Genomic DNA, 14,775 nt, shown 5'->3' on the forward strand with positions numbered 1-14,775 from the left:
TCTAAACTCATTTGCTCTCTTTTTTTTCCCGTTAGTGAAGGGAGTGGGGCACCCTTGTTAATAGTGACCCACCAACACGTTGACAAAACATTGTCATACTTGTCAAGAAAAATGACTTGTGTTTTGTCCCTGTTGAGGGAACAGCTATATATGAACTTCCAATAAACTGATGTGGAGGTAGAAAAATGTGGACCCTGTATCCAGGAACGGGGGTAGAAGAGAAGTAAATGGTAACTTTGCGGTATTACTCTTCTGATTATTTGGGACTGAAACTCAATAGAAACCTGTATGAAGGGGTGAATAGGTTGGGTTTGTGGACATAATTGGGAGAGGGAAGACTTGATGGGGAATGTTTAGAAAAGTAAGTATGTGTGCGAGACTTGGGATACATGGAAAAAATACAGGGTAGGTAAGAGAGAGCATATGGTAGTGGCAAAGGTGGTTTCCTATAATTCTGGATAAAGTAGTTCAGCCCCCTGCTCTAAACTTATGTCAATGACACCCCCTGCAACCTAGCTCTAAATGGGTACCCGGTTGTTTCAGGTGAGGGTGTCAGTGGCTGGATATGATGCTGGTCATATCACTGCTTTGTGTGGTTGACCATAGAAACGGGAATACCATTACCATGCTTGCATGATAGGCTGTTTGGCTCAGGCAGACATTTGACTTGTTTTTTTTTTCGGTAGGGTGGGAGGGAATACGTGTCTTATCCCTTTAAATCACAAAGCCCTGGTACATAATAGTATTTTAAATTGGCCAGTAGTTTTTACTCATTAGATTATTAAGTATTGTATACATTTTCCAAATACTTGTTACCTCCATCCAACTGATGAAAAGATGGACATGGATTTTACCAGCACGGAAGAAACTAAAGCTTTTTTATATCAGTGATGATATAGTAAAACTTCAATTTTTTTTATGTATTGTAAATTTAATGATTGTTGACTAATACTGGAGCATATCTCAAAACTTAATTTTGGGTGAAACTTATCTGTAAGCCTCAAGAGTATCTGTGTAATTCAGATAGTCTTTAGACTGTTAACACAACTATTTTATTTGCCACTTAGTGGAACTTTGGGATATTGAAGCAGTTAAAAGGTCAGCATTATAAAAATGAATCTGTTTTGTATTTATGCCAGCTGTACTTGTTTCTCTGATTCTTTGAATTCACTGAGGCCTTTTTAGTATACCAGGGTGGTGTGATTTACAAGAACTCTGCTGATGGAGGACGATCTAAGCGCTGTATGTTAAATAGACAGAGCATTCTGAACTGAATTTTAGTGGGATGGGTTATTTCATAGCAAAGGGGAGACAACCTAACAGCATGCATAGAAGTGTATTATAATGCTTAAGCCAGGGGTTGGCATCCTACCGCCCACAGAGCCACTGGGTTTGGTGAAGGGGCTTTTTTGTATACTGCATTGTGCTGTGGCCAAGCAGCTGGATGACAGGTGGCAATGAGCTTTCTTGTGTTGCCTTACCTTACCACTGGGCAGCAGGTAGAAGAAGCAGTGGAACCGGGATGGGCCATTCTGGCCTGCCACCCCAAAATGTTGCTGACTACTGACTTAAGCTGGTTAATGCATAACTCCTTCCATAGCTGAAAGATTTCAATGGAACAATAGTTGGTGAATAGGCAACAGGTATGACTGTCAGTATCTGGTCTCTTAAGTTATCAGATATTTCCTTTCAGCACTTTTGTGCAAACAACTCCATAGATTTGGCTAGTTGCTATTTTTTGTACTAGTATGTAATGCATGCATTGCAGCTTGATGAGTAAAGGACTGTATGAGTTTGGGGGCTGTTGTTTCTTAAGCTTTTTTTGTTCATTACCTAGTTTTAACAGAGAGGGAATCAGTAAAGACTAATTTGGGGGCTGGTATAAAGATTCTTCTAACACAAACAGTAACCTGGATAATAATGAATCAGTGAAAATTGGAAGGTGGAATTCAGGTGTCTGTTTAAAATGCTCCTTGCAAAGGTGCAAAAAAAATACATAAGTATCCAGCATACTTCCATCTGGTAACAATGTAAGGGATGCTGCAATGCAAGCAGTTAGAATGGTACAGCTAATGCAGTTGATGCCTCTTGTCAGATGCTTGTCTGTAGGATTGTCTTCATTGCAAAAGTTAATTTAGTTATGTATTTAAGTTACTCCACTGAGTGAGTGATCGGGTAGCAAAATGCCTACAAAAAGTAATTTATTTACAGAATGATCAAATTGGCATTGAGCTATTAGCTTCTGCATTCTTGCTGCATTATAAGCTGGAGGGTCAGCAGCACCTGAGCTTCAACCTACACCATGACAGACCAGACTTGAGCCTAGAACATCATCTACCATGAGCCAGAGACTTTGTGGATGGAGATGGGCAAAACTCAAGTTATCCCTGACTGCAGTATGGACAAATTAAATATATTACCAGTGTTTAAGAGGTAACCATACAACCACAGGTGTCTCTGAAGACGGGCAAGAATAATAGTGGTTGTGAACTAAATCACCATTAAACCTGCCTCTCTTTTACCAAGTGGGTGAAATGTTTTGTCAAAAGATAACATGGCTTTTGCTTTGGAGCACATTGCGGGACATGTTAATATGCCTGCTGATACTGGTAATCACAACAGAAGTATGTTGCTCCACCAAAGTTGAGCCTATGTTGTACTAGTCTTGCAGGGACTTCCCTGTTGTTTGGTTGGAATTAAGGCAGTTATGATGGGTCTCTTGCATAAACTGCCAAACAGGACAGTAGAAATCTTGAAACTTGACTAGTTCTAGCTGGGGAAAAAATTTAACTTGGGACATGGTGATGGTTGTACAGGAGAGGTAAGGCTAGATGTGTAATAACTATGGCTAAGTACAGACGTTGCACTTACTGCTGTTTCTGTATGCTTAAAGCACGTTAACAGAACAGACGTCATTGGCACATACGGCGCTTTAAAAATGGCAGATTCTGCTCTAAGTTAACCCAGGATGAATGTGTAACTAAAGTGCTTTCTGTTAGAGCACGTTATAGAGCCTGTACTAGATCCCATCAAGGGTTAATGTAGAGTGCAGTGACTGCAGTCCCAGGTGGCTTTGCTCAGGGCTGCACTCCAGCCTTGGGCAGAGCTCATTTGCTCTGCTGGAGAACCCCCCTCCCCCCTACTCTTTCACTGATCTGAGTCAGTGACAGCCTGGCAGGGGAAGGGGAGAAGGGGGGTTTCTGTCCCCACAACCCAGCTGGGGGGAGGGCATGCTGCAGGGCAAGGAGTCTGGAGTCTCTCTCTCTCTCTCTCAACAGGGATGTGGTATGCCACTGCCAAGCCAGGGCTGCTGTGGAAACGGACCCCAGAGCCCTTTTCCTCTAGGAGTCCTAGCTGGGCCATGCTGCACTGAAACTACTGGCTCTCGTTCCCCCATGGACCCCACTCCCTACCCCCTCAGAGCCTATAGCCAGCTGTGGCCAAGGAAGGGCTGGGGAGGGGTTCAGTTCCTTCCCTCTTCTTCCCCCCCCCCCCCCCCAGCTGCTGCTGCCAATTGCCAGCTTGGGGGGCGGGGGGGGGGGGGTCGGGGCTGGGGAAATGGGCTGTTTTGGCAGCCTCCTGGGAGGCATGCAGGAGCGCCCCCAGTGAGCGCAGACCATGAGCCCCCACCACTGAACAGCAAACATCTGCTAGGTTGGCTCCTGCTCTAACTTGTAGTGCTTTGAGTAAAACACAGTAAGTTAGAGCACTTCCTCCAGGGGCTTTTTGAAGTCTGTATTTAGCCTATATTTTTATTAGGGAAGCCACAAGCTTGTTTGATATCTCTCTAGTTATAATGTATCGGATAGCATTTGTCCTAAAATGAAGCTTCTTATAGCTTACAGTTTTGTTTTTTCAATCCATTTGTATCGGGTGGTAGTATTATATATAATGAATCTCCCTTGATGGAACCAAAATAAGTTGGCCAATATTTTTGTATTTTGCAAAATACTTGTAGGAACTGTGTGAAATCTAACGGGGTGTTTATTGCCTTTTTTTAGATTACCCCAAATCAAGTTTCATGTTAATTTGGGGAAGTGGGGACACTTCTATGTCGTCTTCAGTTTGCAGTTCCTATGGTATAGGTCTTGTTTTCTTTAGTGAGCTGTCAAGGCTAGATTACTGTAATATGTTTGTAGATACTTGTAGCAAATGTACATTTTTGGCTACTGTAGGAAGTGATACAATTGTTAGAGATTTGCCCATGAGTCTGAAGTCTGCTCAGTGTGTTCCACTGGCTATAGTTCGAAGTCCTTCTGTCAAAACCTTGAGTTAGGACTGAAGGGTTGTTTTGAGAGAGAGAACTCTAAACAAAACTAAATTTAGTATCTCAGAAATGGGAATCTATTAGCATAGGCATTTAAATAAAATCATTTAATGTAGTTTTAAAAAACACTTACTTTTTTTTTCTTTTCTTTTTTTTTTTTAAGGTTTGGACCCCATGGAATTCCTGTGACCATATTTCCTAAAAGGGAATACAAAGATAAACCTGAAGCCATGCAGCTCCAAAGTAAACCATTCCAAGATGAGACACAGGTGAAGTGTGAAGCCAATGGTGCAGTCCCTGATGACTCTTCTCCCATTCAGCCATCAGAACCTAGCCTAGCTAAAAGCTTATGGACTTCTAAACCACCCCCTCTCTTTCATGAGGGAGCGCCATATCCCCCTCCTTTGTTTATCAGGGACACATATAACCAATCAATACCTCAGCCTCCACCCCGAAAAATTAAGCGGCCCAAGCGGAAAATGTACAGGGAGGAACCCACTTCTATTATGAATGCTATCAAACTACGACCCAGGCAGGTCTTGTGTGACAAATGTAAAAACAGTGTTGTTGCAGAAAAAAAAGAAATTAAAAAAGGTGGCAATGCAAGTGACTCTTCAAAATATGATGATAATAAAAAGCGAAGAAATGAGAGTGTAACTACTGTGAATAAAAAACTTAAGACTGACCATAAAGTGGATGGAAAAAGCCAAAATGAAAGCCAGAGAAGGAATGCTGTGGTCAAAGTTTCAAATATTGCCCATAGCAGAAGCAGAGTAGTTAAAGTTTCTTCTCAAGCAAATACTTCAAAAGCGCAGTTAAATACTAAAAAAGTTCTCCAGAGCAAAAATATGGATCATGCAAAAGCTCGAGAAGTTTTGAAAATGGCCAAAGAGAAGGCACAAAAAAAACAGAGTGCAACTTCCTCTTCCAAAAACACACATTCAAAGGTCCATTTCACGCGGCGTCTTCAGAACACCAGCTCAGGGTCCCTTCCACCTCGATTGCGTTTAAAGCCACAAAGGTACCGGAACGAAGAAAATGACTCTTCCCTCAAGACAGGACTTGAGAAAATACGGAGTGGCAAGATGGCAACTAAGCCCCAGTCTCGTTGTTCCTCCACCCGCTCAGCAGGTGAGGCCCCTTCAGAAAACCAGAGCCCCTCAAAAGGCCCTGAAGAGGCCAGCAGTGAGGTTCAGGACACAAGTGAAGTGCATGTAACTGTTGATCAGGATGAACACCAGACATTGGGCAAGAGAGGCAGCAAAAGCAATATAACGGTTTACATGACCCTTAATCAAAAGAAATCTGACTCTTCCAGTGCATCAGTTTGTAGTAGTGATAGTACAGATGATTTGAAATCTACCAACTCTGAGTGTAGTTCTACTGAAAGCTTTGATTTTCCTCCAGGCAGCATGCATGCACCTTCCTCCTCCTCCTCCACCTCCTCTTCCTCCTCCTCTTCAAAGGAAGAGAAAAAGCTTGGTAATTCCTTGAAAATGAAAGTTTTTTCCAAAAACGTCTCTAAATGTGTCACACCAGATGGCAGGACCATATGTGTAGGAGACATTGTTTGGGCCAAGATTTATGGCTTCCCTTGGTGGCCAGCCCGTATTCTTACCATAACTGTGAGCCGGAAAGATAATGGCCTTTTAGTTCGACAGGAAGCCCGTATTTCGTGGTTTGGGTCCCCAACAACATCTTTTCTTGCTCTTTCACAACTATCCCCCTTTTTAGAAAACTTTCAGTCGCGCTTTAATAAGAAGAGAAAGGGCCTTTACCGCAAGGCTATCACAGAGGCAGCTAAGGCTGCTAAGCAGTTGACTCCCGAAGTTCGGGCCCTGCTGACACAGTTTGAAACGTGAACGTGGAAAGTAAGGTAGGCAAGAAAGTTGGAGGCTCCGCAAATTTATAGCCTAGTTAGAGAACTACTATGAAGGACTTGGCCAATTCAAGAAGTTGCACTCAGTTGATTGCTCTTTTTATACTAAAATTGTTCCATTTGTAGCAGTTTCTTGAAAGTTAAACTACTAAACGAATTGAACATGCAATTGAAATTAGGCTAAAATGAGAACTTCAGTATTTTTCAAGTGAGAATCTTTTTTAATTAAAAATTCCCCAACACCCCGTGCATAGGAGCCATAGCCTCAGCTGAAAGGCAGTTTATTTGCAGGGAATTTTTTAGTAGTTTCTACCCAGTATGTACTTAGTTACTACATGGCGAAGGGTAAACGTAAGGGATGGAAGTAATAGCTGTGATCTCAGTGGCCCACCAGGGGAAGTGCAGAAACTTAAGCCCTATCTGAATCGTCTTTAAACTTCAAGTAGCTTTTAAGACAGTTGGGCTCGCCAGTGTGAACGGGGCCAAAGTGCGTTTACAACACTTGTAAAAAGGTCTGGTCCCAACCATGTTGGCGTGTTTAAATACATCCTAGAAAGCTATTTAGTTACTCTCCTGAAACAGTTTCAACATAGTTTAAAGACCAGATTAAATGGGATCTTGTCTTAGTGACCACTCTTTCAAACACTCAGTCTTTCTATGCACACGGGCACAAGTATGACACTTCAGGGTCAGACAAGCCGAAGGGATGCCTGTTGCTCAAAGACAAAGCTAAAAAGTTCAGTATTTGGGATCAAGGGCTGTTAATGCTGCATAGGTGTGAACTATAACTTCCTGTCTTTCTTCCACTGAAGAAATCTTCCAGGCCTCTTGCCTGGGAGTTTAGATCAAGAGAGGCTTTGTTTGAATGTGTAAATAAATTGATTGCTGAAATTGGTCAGATTTTCTCCTGACTGGTGGTTCCTAAATTCTTAGGATACGTCCTAGTAAATTACACTTTGTGAATTGTCAGATGTGTAATTGTTGCATTTTGGATGTATCTAACTTCATTTTTTTTTTAATATTTCCGTTTAAGGTATCTGTTTGCAGGTCAGAAAATGAGAATATGTAATTGTGTAATGCTCTGAAATGTAAAAAAACTGTAAATAAAATTGACTAAATCTGAATTATTTGTGTGTGTTTCTCAAAAAGCTTTGAAAAAATTTCAGGATGTTAGAGTATTTTCTATGCGCACAATATATAGAAGACATCCTTTAAAATGTAAAATATCCTTTCTCATTCAGCACTTTAAGAAAGATTTATTGTTTGCTGTAAAACACAGTTGGTGTATACTTTTAATTTTGAGACTAAACATTCATCTGTTCACTTTTCCCCAAAACTAGCTCTGTAAAGGGCTTCCTGCCCTAGGTAAAGCTTTACAAATTAATTATCCCTGAAGTAAATTCTCTTCCATATATTTAAGTAAAAACAGAAAAAAAATCACTTATACAGTGGGGTAATGTTTTCGATCGTTTTATTTATTTTTTTTTTTCCCCCCCTCTCCATCTGTCAAAAGCTAATCAATCCCCTCTCCACTGTTACCTTACTTCTTGCATGTCTGCTGCTCAGTGTTGGGCATTTTCATGCAGCTGATTTTGTGTTTTCCTTTCTTGGTCCATTTCTGACCATTGGAATTACTATCTTTTTTTTTCCCCTCCTCTTCCAGCTTTGCACTGTCTTGTGAAGAATTTGGCTGCCTTCATTCCTCATCCCTCCCAAGTTTTTCTATTGTTGGCCATATAGGCAAACCTGATGAGAAACACAAATTTAATACCAACAATTGAATTTAACTGTAACTTAAAGTACAATGTAAAGGATTTTATCATTAAAAATCCTCAATGTTTATTGTAGTAGAGTTTTTAGATGATTCAGTTATATTCCTGCATGCTATTAACCAAGTCAGTTTGTTTCTAAAATGCTGAGGTTTTTTTTCCAACCTGTTTAGATTATGTTCACACAACTCTTGAATATCCAGTGTGTTAAATGCACACTGGTCCAAACTCTTTTTTTTGCTCAGATTTCCTGAGGAACTTGCGATAATCTTTTGTGTTAGGTCTAATTGAATTTCCAACTCTACTAGGGTGGGGGTTTTTTTGTTTTTTTTGGAGAATTAAACAATTTCCAAGAAAAAACAGTCAATGCTTTTTGAATGTAATAAACACACAAATTTTTATTATGTGAAATCCTGTTTCACTCTTATGTATTCTTTCCTGCAAACAGAAACAATTACTGTATTTCAGCAAAAAAAAAAAAAAAAAAAGACGTTGTTAAATCAGGCTGCTTTCTGAAGCCAAAAATCCACGCAATATGGTTTTTGAAATATTTCTTTACGCTTAGAGCAGAATGATGGCTATCTGTTCAGGTTTAGCAGTTCAAAATGAATTGACCACGCATTTTAAAAACTGTCTCGTTAGGTTTTCAAGCCAAAGATTTGAGGTAAAACATTTTAAGTTATCATGCCATTTTAAAAGATGTGGAAGTTTTTAACACTTCTTGGTGTAGGAGTAGAGAATATAGTTCTAGAATAAATTTACAGTGAGTGTTTCCTCATATCTTCCTTGGTGAGATGGGAAAGAAAATAAGTCCACTTTTTAAGTTTGCAAGTATTTACAGGGTGTGTTTGGTACCTAATGACTGGTCATCCTGGCACATGCTTTACTGGATTCCTTTCTGTAATGCAGAGCATTCACACAGAAGAAGAAATATAACTCGGGTTCTCTTAATTAATATTTGGTCCCAGAACTTTGATGATAGACTATACAAGAAACTTTCACATCACATTACATTAGTAGTCAAAAGTACTTGCTTTAGGCATAATTCAAAATCTATACATGACAGGAAATCATGGAAAAGTAGTCTTGAGTAGCTTACGTGTTTTAAGATTTAGTGCAGTTAGTGGTGAAGCAAATGTTGGGAATAAATGCAAACTAACTGGATAGTTGGCTGTATCTGTACTTCATACCTAATTACCCTATTCTTGAGGGCTACGATTGGAATATTGAAGTGGTGGAATATTTGAGGCTATTCCAATGCTTGCTGCTTTGCAATTGCAAGAAATTAAGTATGCCTATCTGATCCCAAGAATTGATCGAGCATGAGCACTGATTCTGCAATATCCATAGTTTTAAGTTCACTTTCAGTTGTCTCCAAATCCAGTTTAGTCTGTTAATGACTGTTTTTACAGTGCCAGTGTGATAGCATCTGTATAATTAAACTGTGCAACTGTTATGAGATTGCACATAGCATTGTGGGAGTGAATGTACAAATAGCCCCACTCCAAGCAGCCTAGTATGCTAAAATATTAAGCTGCAGTAAAAGTAAGGGGTGCTTCTGCTAGTGTTCTGCCAATTTACTGAAATACGTTACAGCCAATGGATTATTGGGTTTGCAGTTCCTTCTGTTTGCAGCTGGTATAGTCACTATTTATCCAATGTGAGAAAGTAGGATTCAGTCATGTGCCTTCAAAAGGTAGCCTTTCTTTCAACTTCTTTAGACTACATTAAAAGTATCTGCATTGGATAAGTACTGCAAAAACCCTGTAAGAACCCACTCCTTTACAGTATAATATGGTCACTCCACATTGGAAATTGCATGTGAATATTTTCAGTATTTGTACTTCTGTTGAGCTGAGTTCTACAGGAAATCAAACACAAATGTTCAAGAGTCCTTTTAATAATTTTCAATATATGTCAACACTTAAATTGGCTCATCAGCTTTGTCTGTCATAAATTTTACTTAATTTAGTTTCTAACACTCAGAAAAACATTGCAGAATTGCTCGCTTTTTTTTCCTTTAATTTGTCCAAATGGTGTTGGGTCTAACACTTGAGTAAGGTTTTCCAGGGTTTGATAAACATAATCTAAAGAGAGAAGGATTCCAAACGTAGCCAGTTTCTTACCTTAACAAGGATTATACCACTGGAAAACTGATACAAGACTTGCTTTGTGCAATGCCTTCCCCAAGATATGACTTAACTATTCCACTCTTTAAATTCTTAAATGTCAAATGATCTTCCTTGCATGCTATGCTTTCAGTTTTTGCTTCAATTCTGGGAATATGCTAAGAATGGCTAAACAGGCCTGGATAGCTGCAGAAAGAAATGACATGATGCCCTTTTGGAGCCTTATTCTTCATCATCATCATCATCATTATCCTCCTCCCCCTCCTTGTCCTTGCTGCTCTGTGAAGTAAGGTAGAGAGAGAAAACTGGCCTCTTGCTTGAGGAGCTCAGGGAAGAACAAGAAACTAATACAAAATAAAAATCTGAAGCACAACTTGAGTTCAACTGTGCTCATTTATAATTTTATAAGACGTGGCACAAAATAGACTCAGGGTTATACAGGCAAATTAAAGTAATGAGCATATTAATAGCTTGTTCAAATGGTAGTAAAGCACATGGTATTTTATGCAATAAATCATTTGGTAAACATGCCAGTGAGCTAGTTTGTGTACAAAGTGGCAATTTCATGTAATTTTAGCTCGGTTTACCGCAGCAACGTTTAAAGTAATATCTTGTTCGTGTTTTCTCATTGTTGTAAGGATCATTGAAGGAAGTCTCTGTGAATGGGAAGGAGAGCAAAGGTGCATTGTAAGGTGCCTGTGGAAAAGTAATTTTTTAGTCTAGGTGCACATTAAGCATTTTCTTCCTGCGTTTTTAATTAAGTTATTTGATACAAAGTAAAATTTGAATGGACACCAGATAATCTTAAGCAAGTTTCTTATAAGCTTGCAGCCTCTGCTACAGAATGAGAAGGAGACTAATTTTGAACTGCTAACTCGTAAGGAAGCTACAGATTGCCTCATCTACTTACATTAGTTTAGGCCATGTCTGTAATAGTGGTTGTACTGTTAGCAGCATAAGCATACATTTACACTACACTGGTGAAGCTTTCCTAATGTGGACGCAGCTATGCCTGCAAACCTGTGTTTTTGTACTTGTATGGCAAAGTCACCTCTGAGCAAAATTGGCTTTAACATAAAAGTGCATTTTTGCTGCTATAACTTGTATGCACAGTGCACCTATGTTGGTAAGGGCAAACGACTTCACACCCTTGACTGACAGCTAGAAAGGAGTCTGTGGTATACATGTAAACTTAGATCATGCAAGTCAAGAGTTACACTTCTTTTTTCTAGTGAAGATGAGGCTTATCTATGCCAACATGACTTCCTTTTTCTTTTCTTTTTTTCTTGAATTTTGATTGTCAAAAGGTACTTTTGACAATCTTTATAAAGGTTGATCTGGACACTCATCAAACCTGTGTTCCTCCCTACAAATACTTGTGGCTTAGCTTAGGAGTTAGTCTGAGGTAAACCACAAACTGGCAAGTAATTAACTGGATGGAGCAAAACAGAATACAGGATTTCATGAAGACTAATCGTTCATGCAAGTGGTACAGGTATGGTAGAACAGTGCTGCTCTGTATTGCCACGAAGCTGTGAACGTGGCTGAGCCACTTTTGGTTCCAGACCTTGTGCTTGCAGAGGAATCTGCATGGAGCTGTCTTGTAGGGCTGTGCGAAGCTTCAGTTGCTGATTCGATTCGGCGGAGATTAGGCCCAATTCAGTGGCTGAATCTCTGAATCCGAATTGAATCAGGAGACCTTTAATCTCTCTGAATCAATTCGGACAGATTCAATGATTCGGACATAGACACAGCTTTGAATGTTTTTTCTACATACCTCAAGGTACCAGGTGGCCCATGAATGCTGAGGTGCTGGGGCGGATGGAGCGTCCCAAGGGGGGGGGGGGGGTCCCGAACACACTTGGCAGTGGACCAGAAGCATTTCTGGTCCACTTCCGGGTCCATCGGGGAGTGCAAGGAGGACCCCCCCCATCCCCAAGCTCAGTGACTGGTGCCTCCTGGGTCTGGGGGGGCACCCAGGGGACCCCCCCCAGCCAATCGCTGAGCCAGGAGGTTGCAGGGGTGAGGGTCCCCTGCACACTTGGTGGTGGACCCAGAAGTGGACTGGAAATACTTCCAGTCCACTTCCAGGCTCACCACTGAGCACACAGTGGGGGGGGTCCCCCGCCCTCCTGTGGGATGCTCCATCTGCCCCACCATCACAACATACACAAGCCACACCTGGTACCTCGAGGTATGTAGAAAAAACAGCTGTGTCTATGGCTGAATTGCTGATTCTCTGAATTGACATCGAATCTTCACATTTGGATTTGGCCAAATCGAATCGGGGACAGTGATCCGAATCAACAAATCACTGTTCCCGATTTGGGCCGAATCTGAATCAAATATGGCCTGTTTTGCACACCCCTACTGTCTTGGCTGTACTGACAGTCCCTAAATGTCCATAACTGGATTGCCACTACGTTGCTGGGAATGGGGAAGTAGAAATTTACTATGTCAAAGTGTTGTTTTATCATTAATAGAAAATGTCTAAGGACTTGGACCTTGGCCATAAACTATTAGTGCAAGCAGGCCCCTGTGTAATAAAAATCTTCAATTCCTAATTATTTTATATGCATAAATAATTTTAAGGAATGCCAATTTAAAAATAATGCTGTTATCTGACAATAAGTACAAAGTAAAATGTAACGTCAATACAAATTGATTATTGACATTTTTTAAAAATTCTCTCACTTTCCTTTTTCACTCTGAATATTTGCTTTGTAAAGCATTTCTCTTCTTTGGTTTAAGAAAGGAAGGAGTGATTTTTTTTTTCATAAAATGGAAGGGACCTCTGGCATCTTGAAGTCTGGTCCTTCTACTGGCATGGGCAACCACATCATGTGATCTCTTATAAATTTAACAAGCCTTGTTTTAAAACTAGTCATGCTGGTTCTTGTGACACAGTTGGAAAACTGCTTGAGAATCTCATCTTCTGATGGTTAGAAACCTTCTAATTTTCATCCTAGATCAATATATGTAGTTTATATTAATTCATCCTTGTTCCAGTGTTGCCAGTTAATTTAAATAGCTCTTCCTTCTTGAGTTTACCTTCCTGATGTATTTAGAAAGAGCAGTCAAATCTTTCTGGTATGCTAAACCAGCTCTTGTACAATAGTCCATTTCCCTGATGATCCTACTAGCCCCTTGCCACACTGGCTCCTGTTTCAATTCATCTTGATCATGGCGGTGGTCTTATTAGGATGTTGTAGAGTAGCATTAATACTACCCTAAGTCTACTGGAATTACTTTGCTTTGTAAATATTGGGATTCCATTTGCCTCTTTTAAAGGGCACTCAGTTGTCATTTGATTAGTACACCAACTAATACACCCAGGTCTTTATCCTTTTTTGTTGTTTCCAGCTGATGATTTTCCAGTTTACGGCAGAAAATCGTACTGGCCCCTTAAGTGCAAGGTTGTGTACCTTGTGCTGTTAAATTTCATCCTAGTTCTGTTATTCCAGGATTTAAGGTTAAATTGATAGCAATTCTTCTGAACTACGTCATCAGCTAATTCGGTTAGTTCAACCCTACTTTTTTTTGCTTAGTTTTTTAATGAAAATATTAGTCCCAAGATTTGATTCTTGGAGAGCTCCACCAGTAACCTCCCTCTCTAGTCTAGTTCTCTTTTCAGCACAACTGATTAGCAGCCCGTTAATCATTTATTTATTTATTTATTTATTTATTTATTTATGCTACAATTTTGTGTTGTGTTCCAGCATGCCACTGCATCAGATATTTATCAGCATTTGCTTTGTTTAGATAATCAGTTTTCTTAACACAGAAATATCAGGATAGTTTGACACAACCCATCTCATAACCCTTGCATCATTTTATCTCATTTCTACCATGGCTATTTATTCATTCTTTCCAAATTGTCTGTAGTTGTCTGACCACTTTTTTCCTTCTCAGATCTAGATATTATATTAACTTTTTACCAATCAGTCACATAGTACTAAATGATTTTGAGAGTTATAAAAAAAAAAATAAAAAATCCTTGCTACAAGCATTGCATTTTATGCTCTAGTTCATTTAGTATATTGAGTGTATTGAACTCGAGTTTTGTTCCACCTTGAGTATAGTAGTGTTCACTTCAGAAGTCATCTGGTCTTTTCCTCGTGTCATGCCAATTGAAGGATGAGCCAAATTATTCATTTAGCCTTTGGAAAACACCTGAATAATGTTGAACCTATCCTTACTGCACAGTAACTACACTTTGCTTCTCTCTTTATTTTCCCCTTTGCTTGGAATTTAAATTCTGGCTAGTTTTTACATTTTTTACTTAGATTCAAATATAGTCGTCTACATTCAAGTCCCTGAGTTCATAAATCCAGTTGACTTCACTGAGCCATTTCCTTAATATCTCAAGCTTTCCCTTTCAGCATTGAAAACCTGAGTTACAGATCAGTTTTTGTTTATCCATCCATTTTGCTGAAATTAGAATCAGTTTGTGATCTCATGATCAATAGTATTTACCAAAACCAAACCTAAAATACCATTAACTCCCGTTTGTCCAGTGATAGTTTGGTAAAGACATTGTGAAAATGTCATTATGAACACACAAAAATTGGCAGCAGAATTCAAGAACAGATACAGTACCTGAAACTTTTTAACTTGATGTATTTTCAGGCTGACTATCTTTTAAGTTGATAGTGTTAAAAATAAGTAAGTATATGACATAAATTGGTTTCACGGCAATTTCATGTGTGTGTTGAGGTGAAAATATTAGGT

General features: G+C 39.6%; 2 protein-coding genes across 16 annotated transcripts in view; one reads left to right on the forward strand and one right to left on the reverse strand.

Annotated features, from left to right (window-relative positions):
- The window catches only part of PWWP2A (PWWP domain containing 2A), a 43,575-nt gene that overhangs the window by 14,845 nt on the left and 13,955 nt on the right, over positions 1-14,775 (forward strand). For 4 of the 6 annotated variants that reach the window (XM_059733478.1, XM_059733479.1, XM_059733483.1 and 1 more), the window contains one exon: positions 4,431-7,270. In XM_059733478.1, coding sequence (XP_059589461.1) covers positions 4,431-6,129 — 1,699 coding nt within the window. In that variant the 3' untranslated portion in view covers positions 6,130-7,270. Of the gene's footprint in view, positions 1-4,430; positions 7,271-14,775 lie in introns of those variants that run through there. The other 2 variants (XM_059733480.1, XM_059733481.1) reach the window with 1 other exon arrangement.
- TTC1 (tetratricopeptide repeat domain 1) overlaps positions 1-14,775 on the reverse strand; it is a 109,799-nt gene that overhangs the window by 6,328 nt on the left and 88,696 nt on the right. For 6 of the 10 annotated variants that reach the window (XM_059733489.1, XM_059733488.1, XM_059733487.1 and 3 more), the window contains exons 9-10: positions 4,401-4,465; positions 1,482-1,600 (exon numbers count right to left, since the gene is read on the reverse strand). In XM_059733489.1, the coding sequence (XP_059589472.1) occupies positions 1,482-1,600; positions 4,401-4,465 (184 nt within the window). Of the gene's footprint in view, positions 1-1,481; positions 1,601-4,400; positions 4,466-7,685; positions 10,701-14,775 lie in introns of those variants that run through there. The other 4 variants (XM_059733494.1, XM_059733490.1, XM_059733491.1 and 1 more) reach the window with 4 other exon arrangements.

This window comes from Alligator mississippiensis, chromosome 9, assembly GCF_030867095.1.
Source record: "Alligator mississippiensis isolate rAllMis1 chromosome 9, rAllMis1, whole genome shotgun sequence".
Taxonomy (NCBI): Eukaryota; Metazoa; Chordata; order Crocodylia; family Alligatoridae; genus Alligator; species Alligator mississippiensis.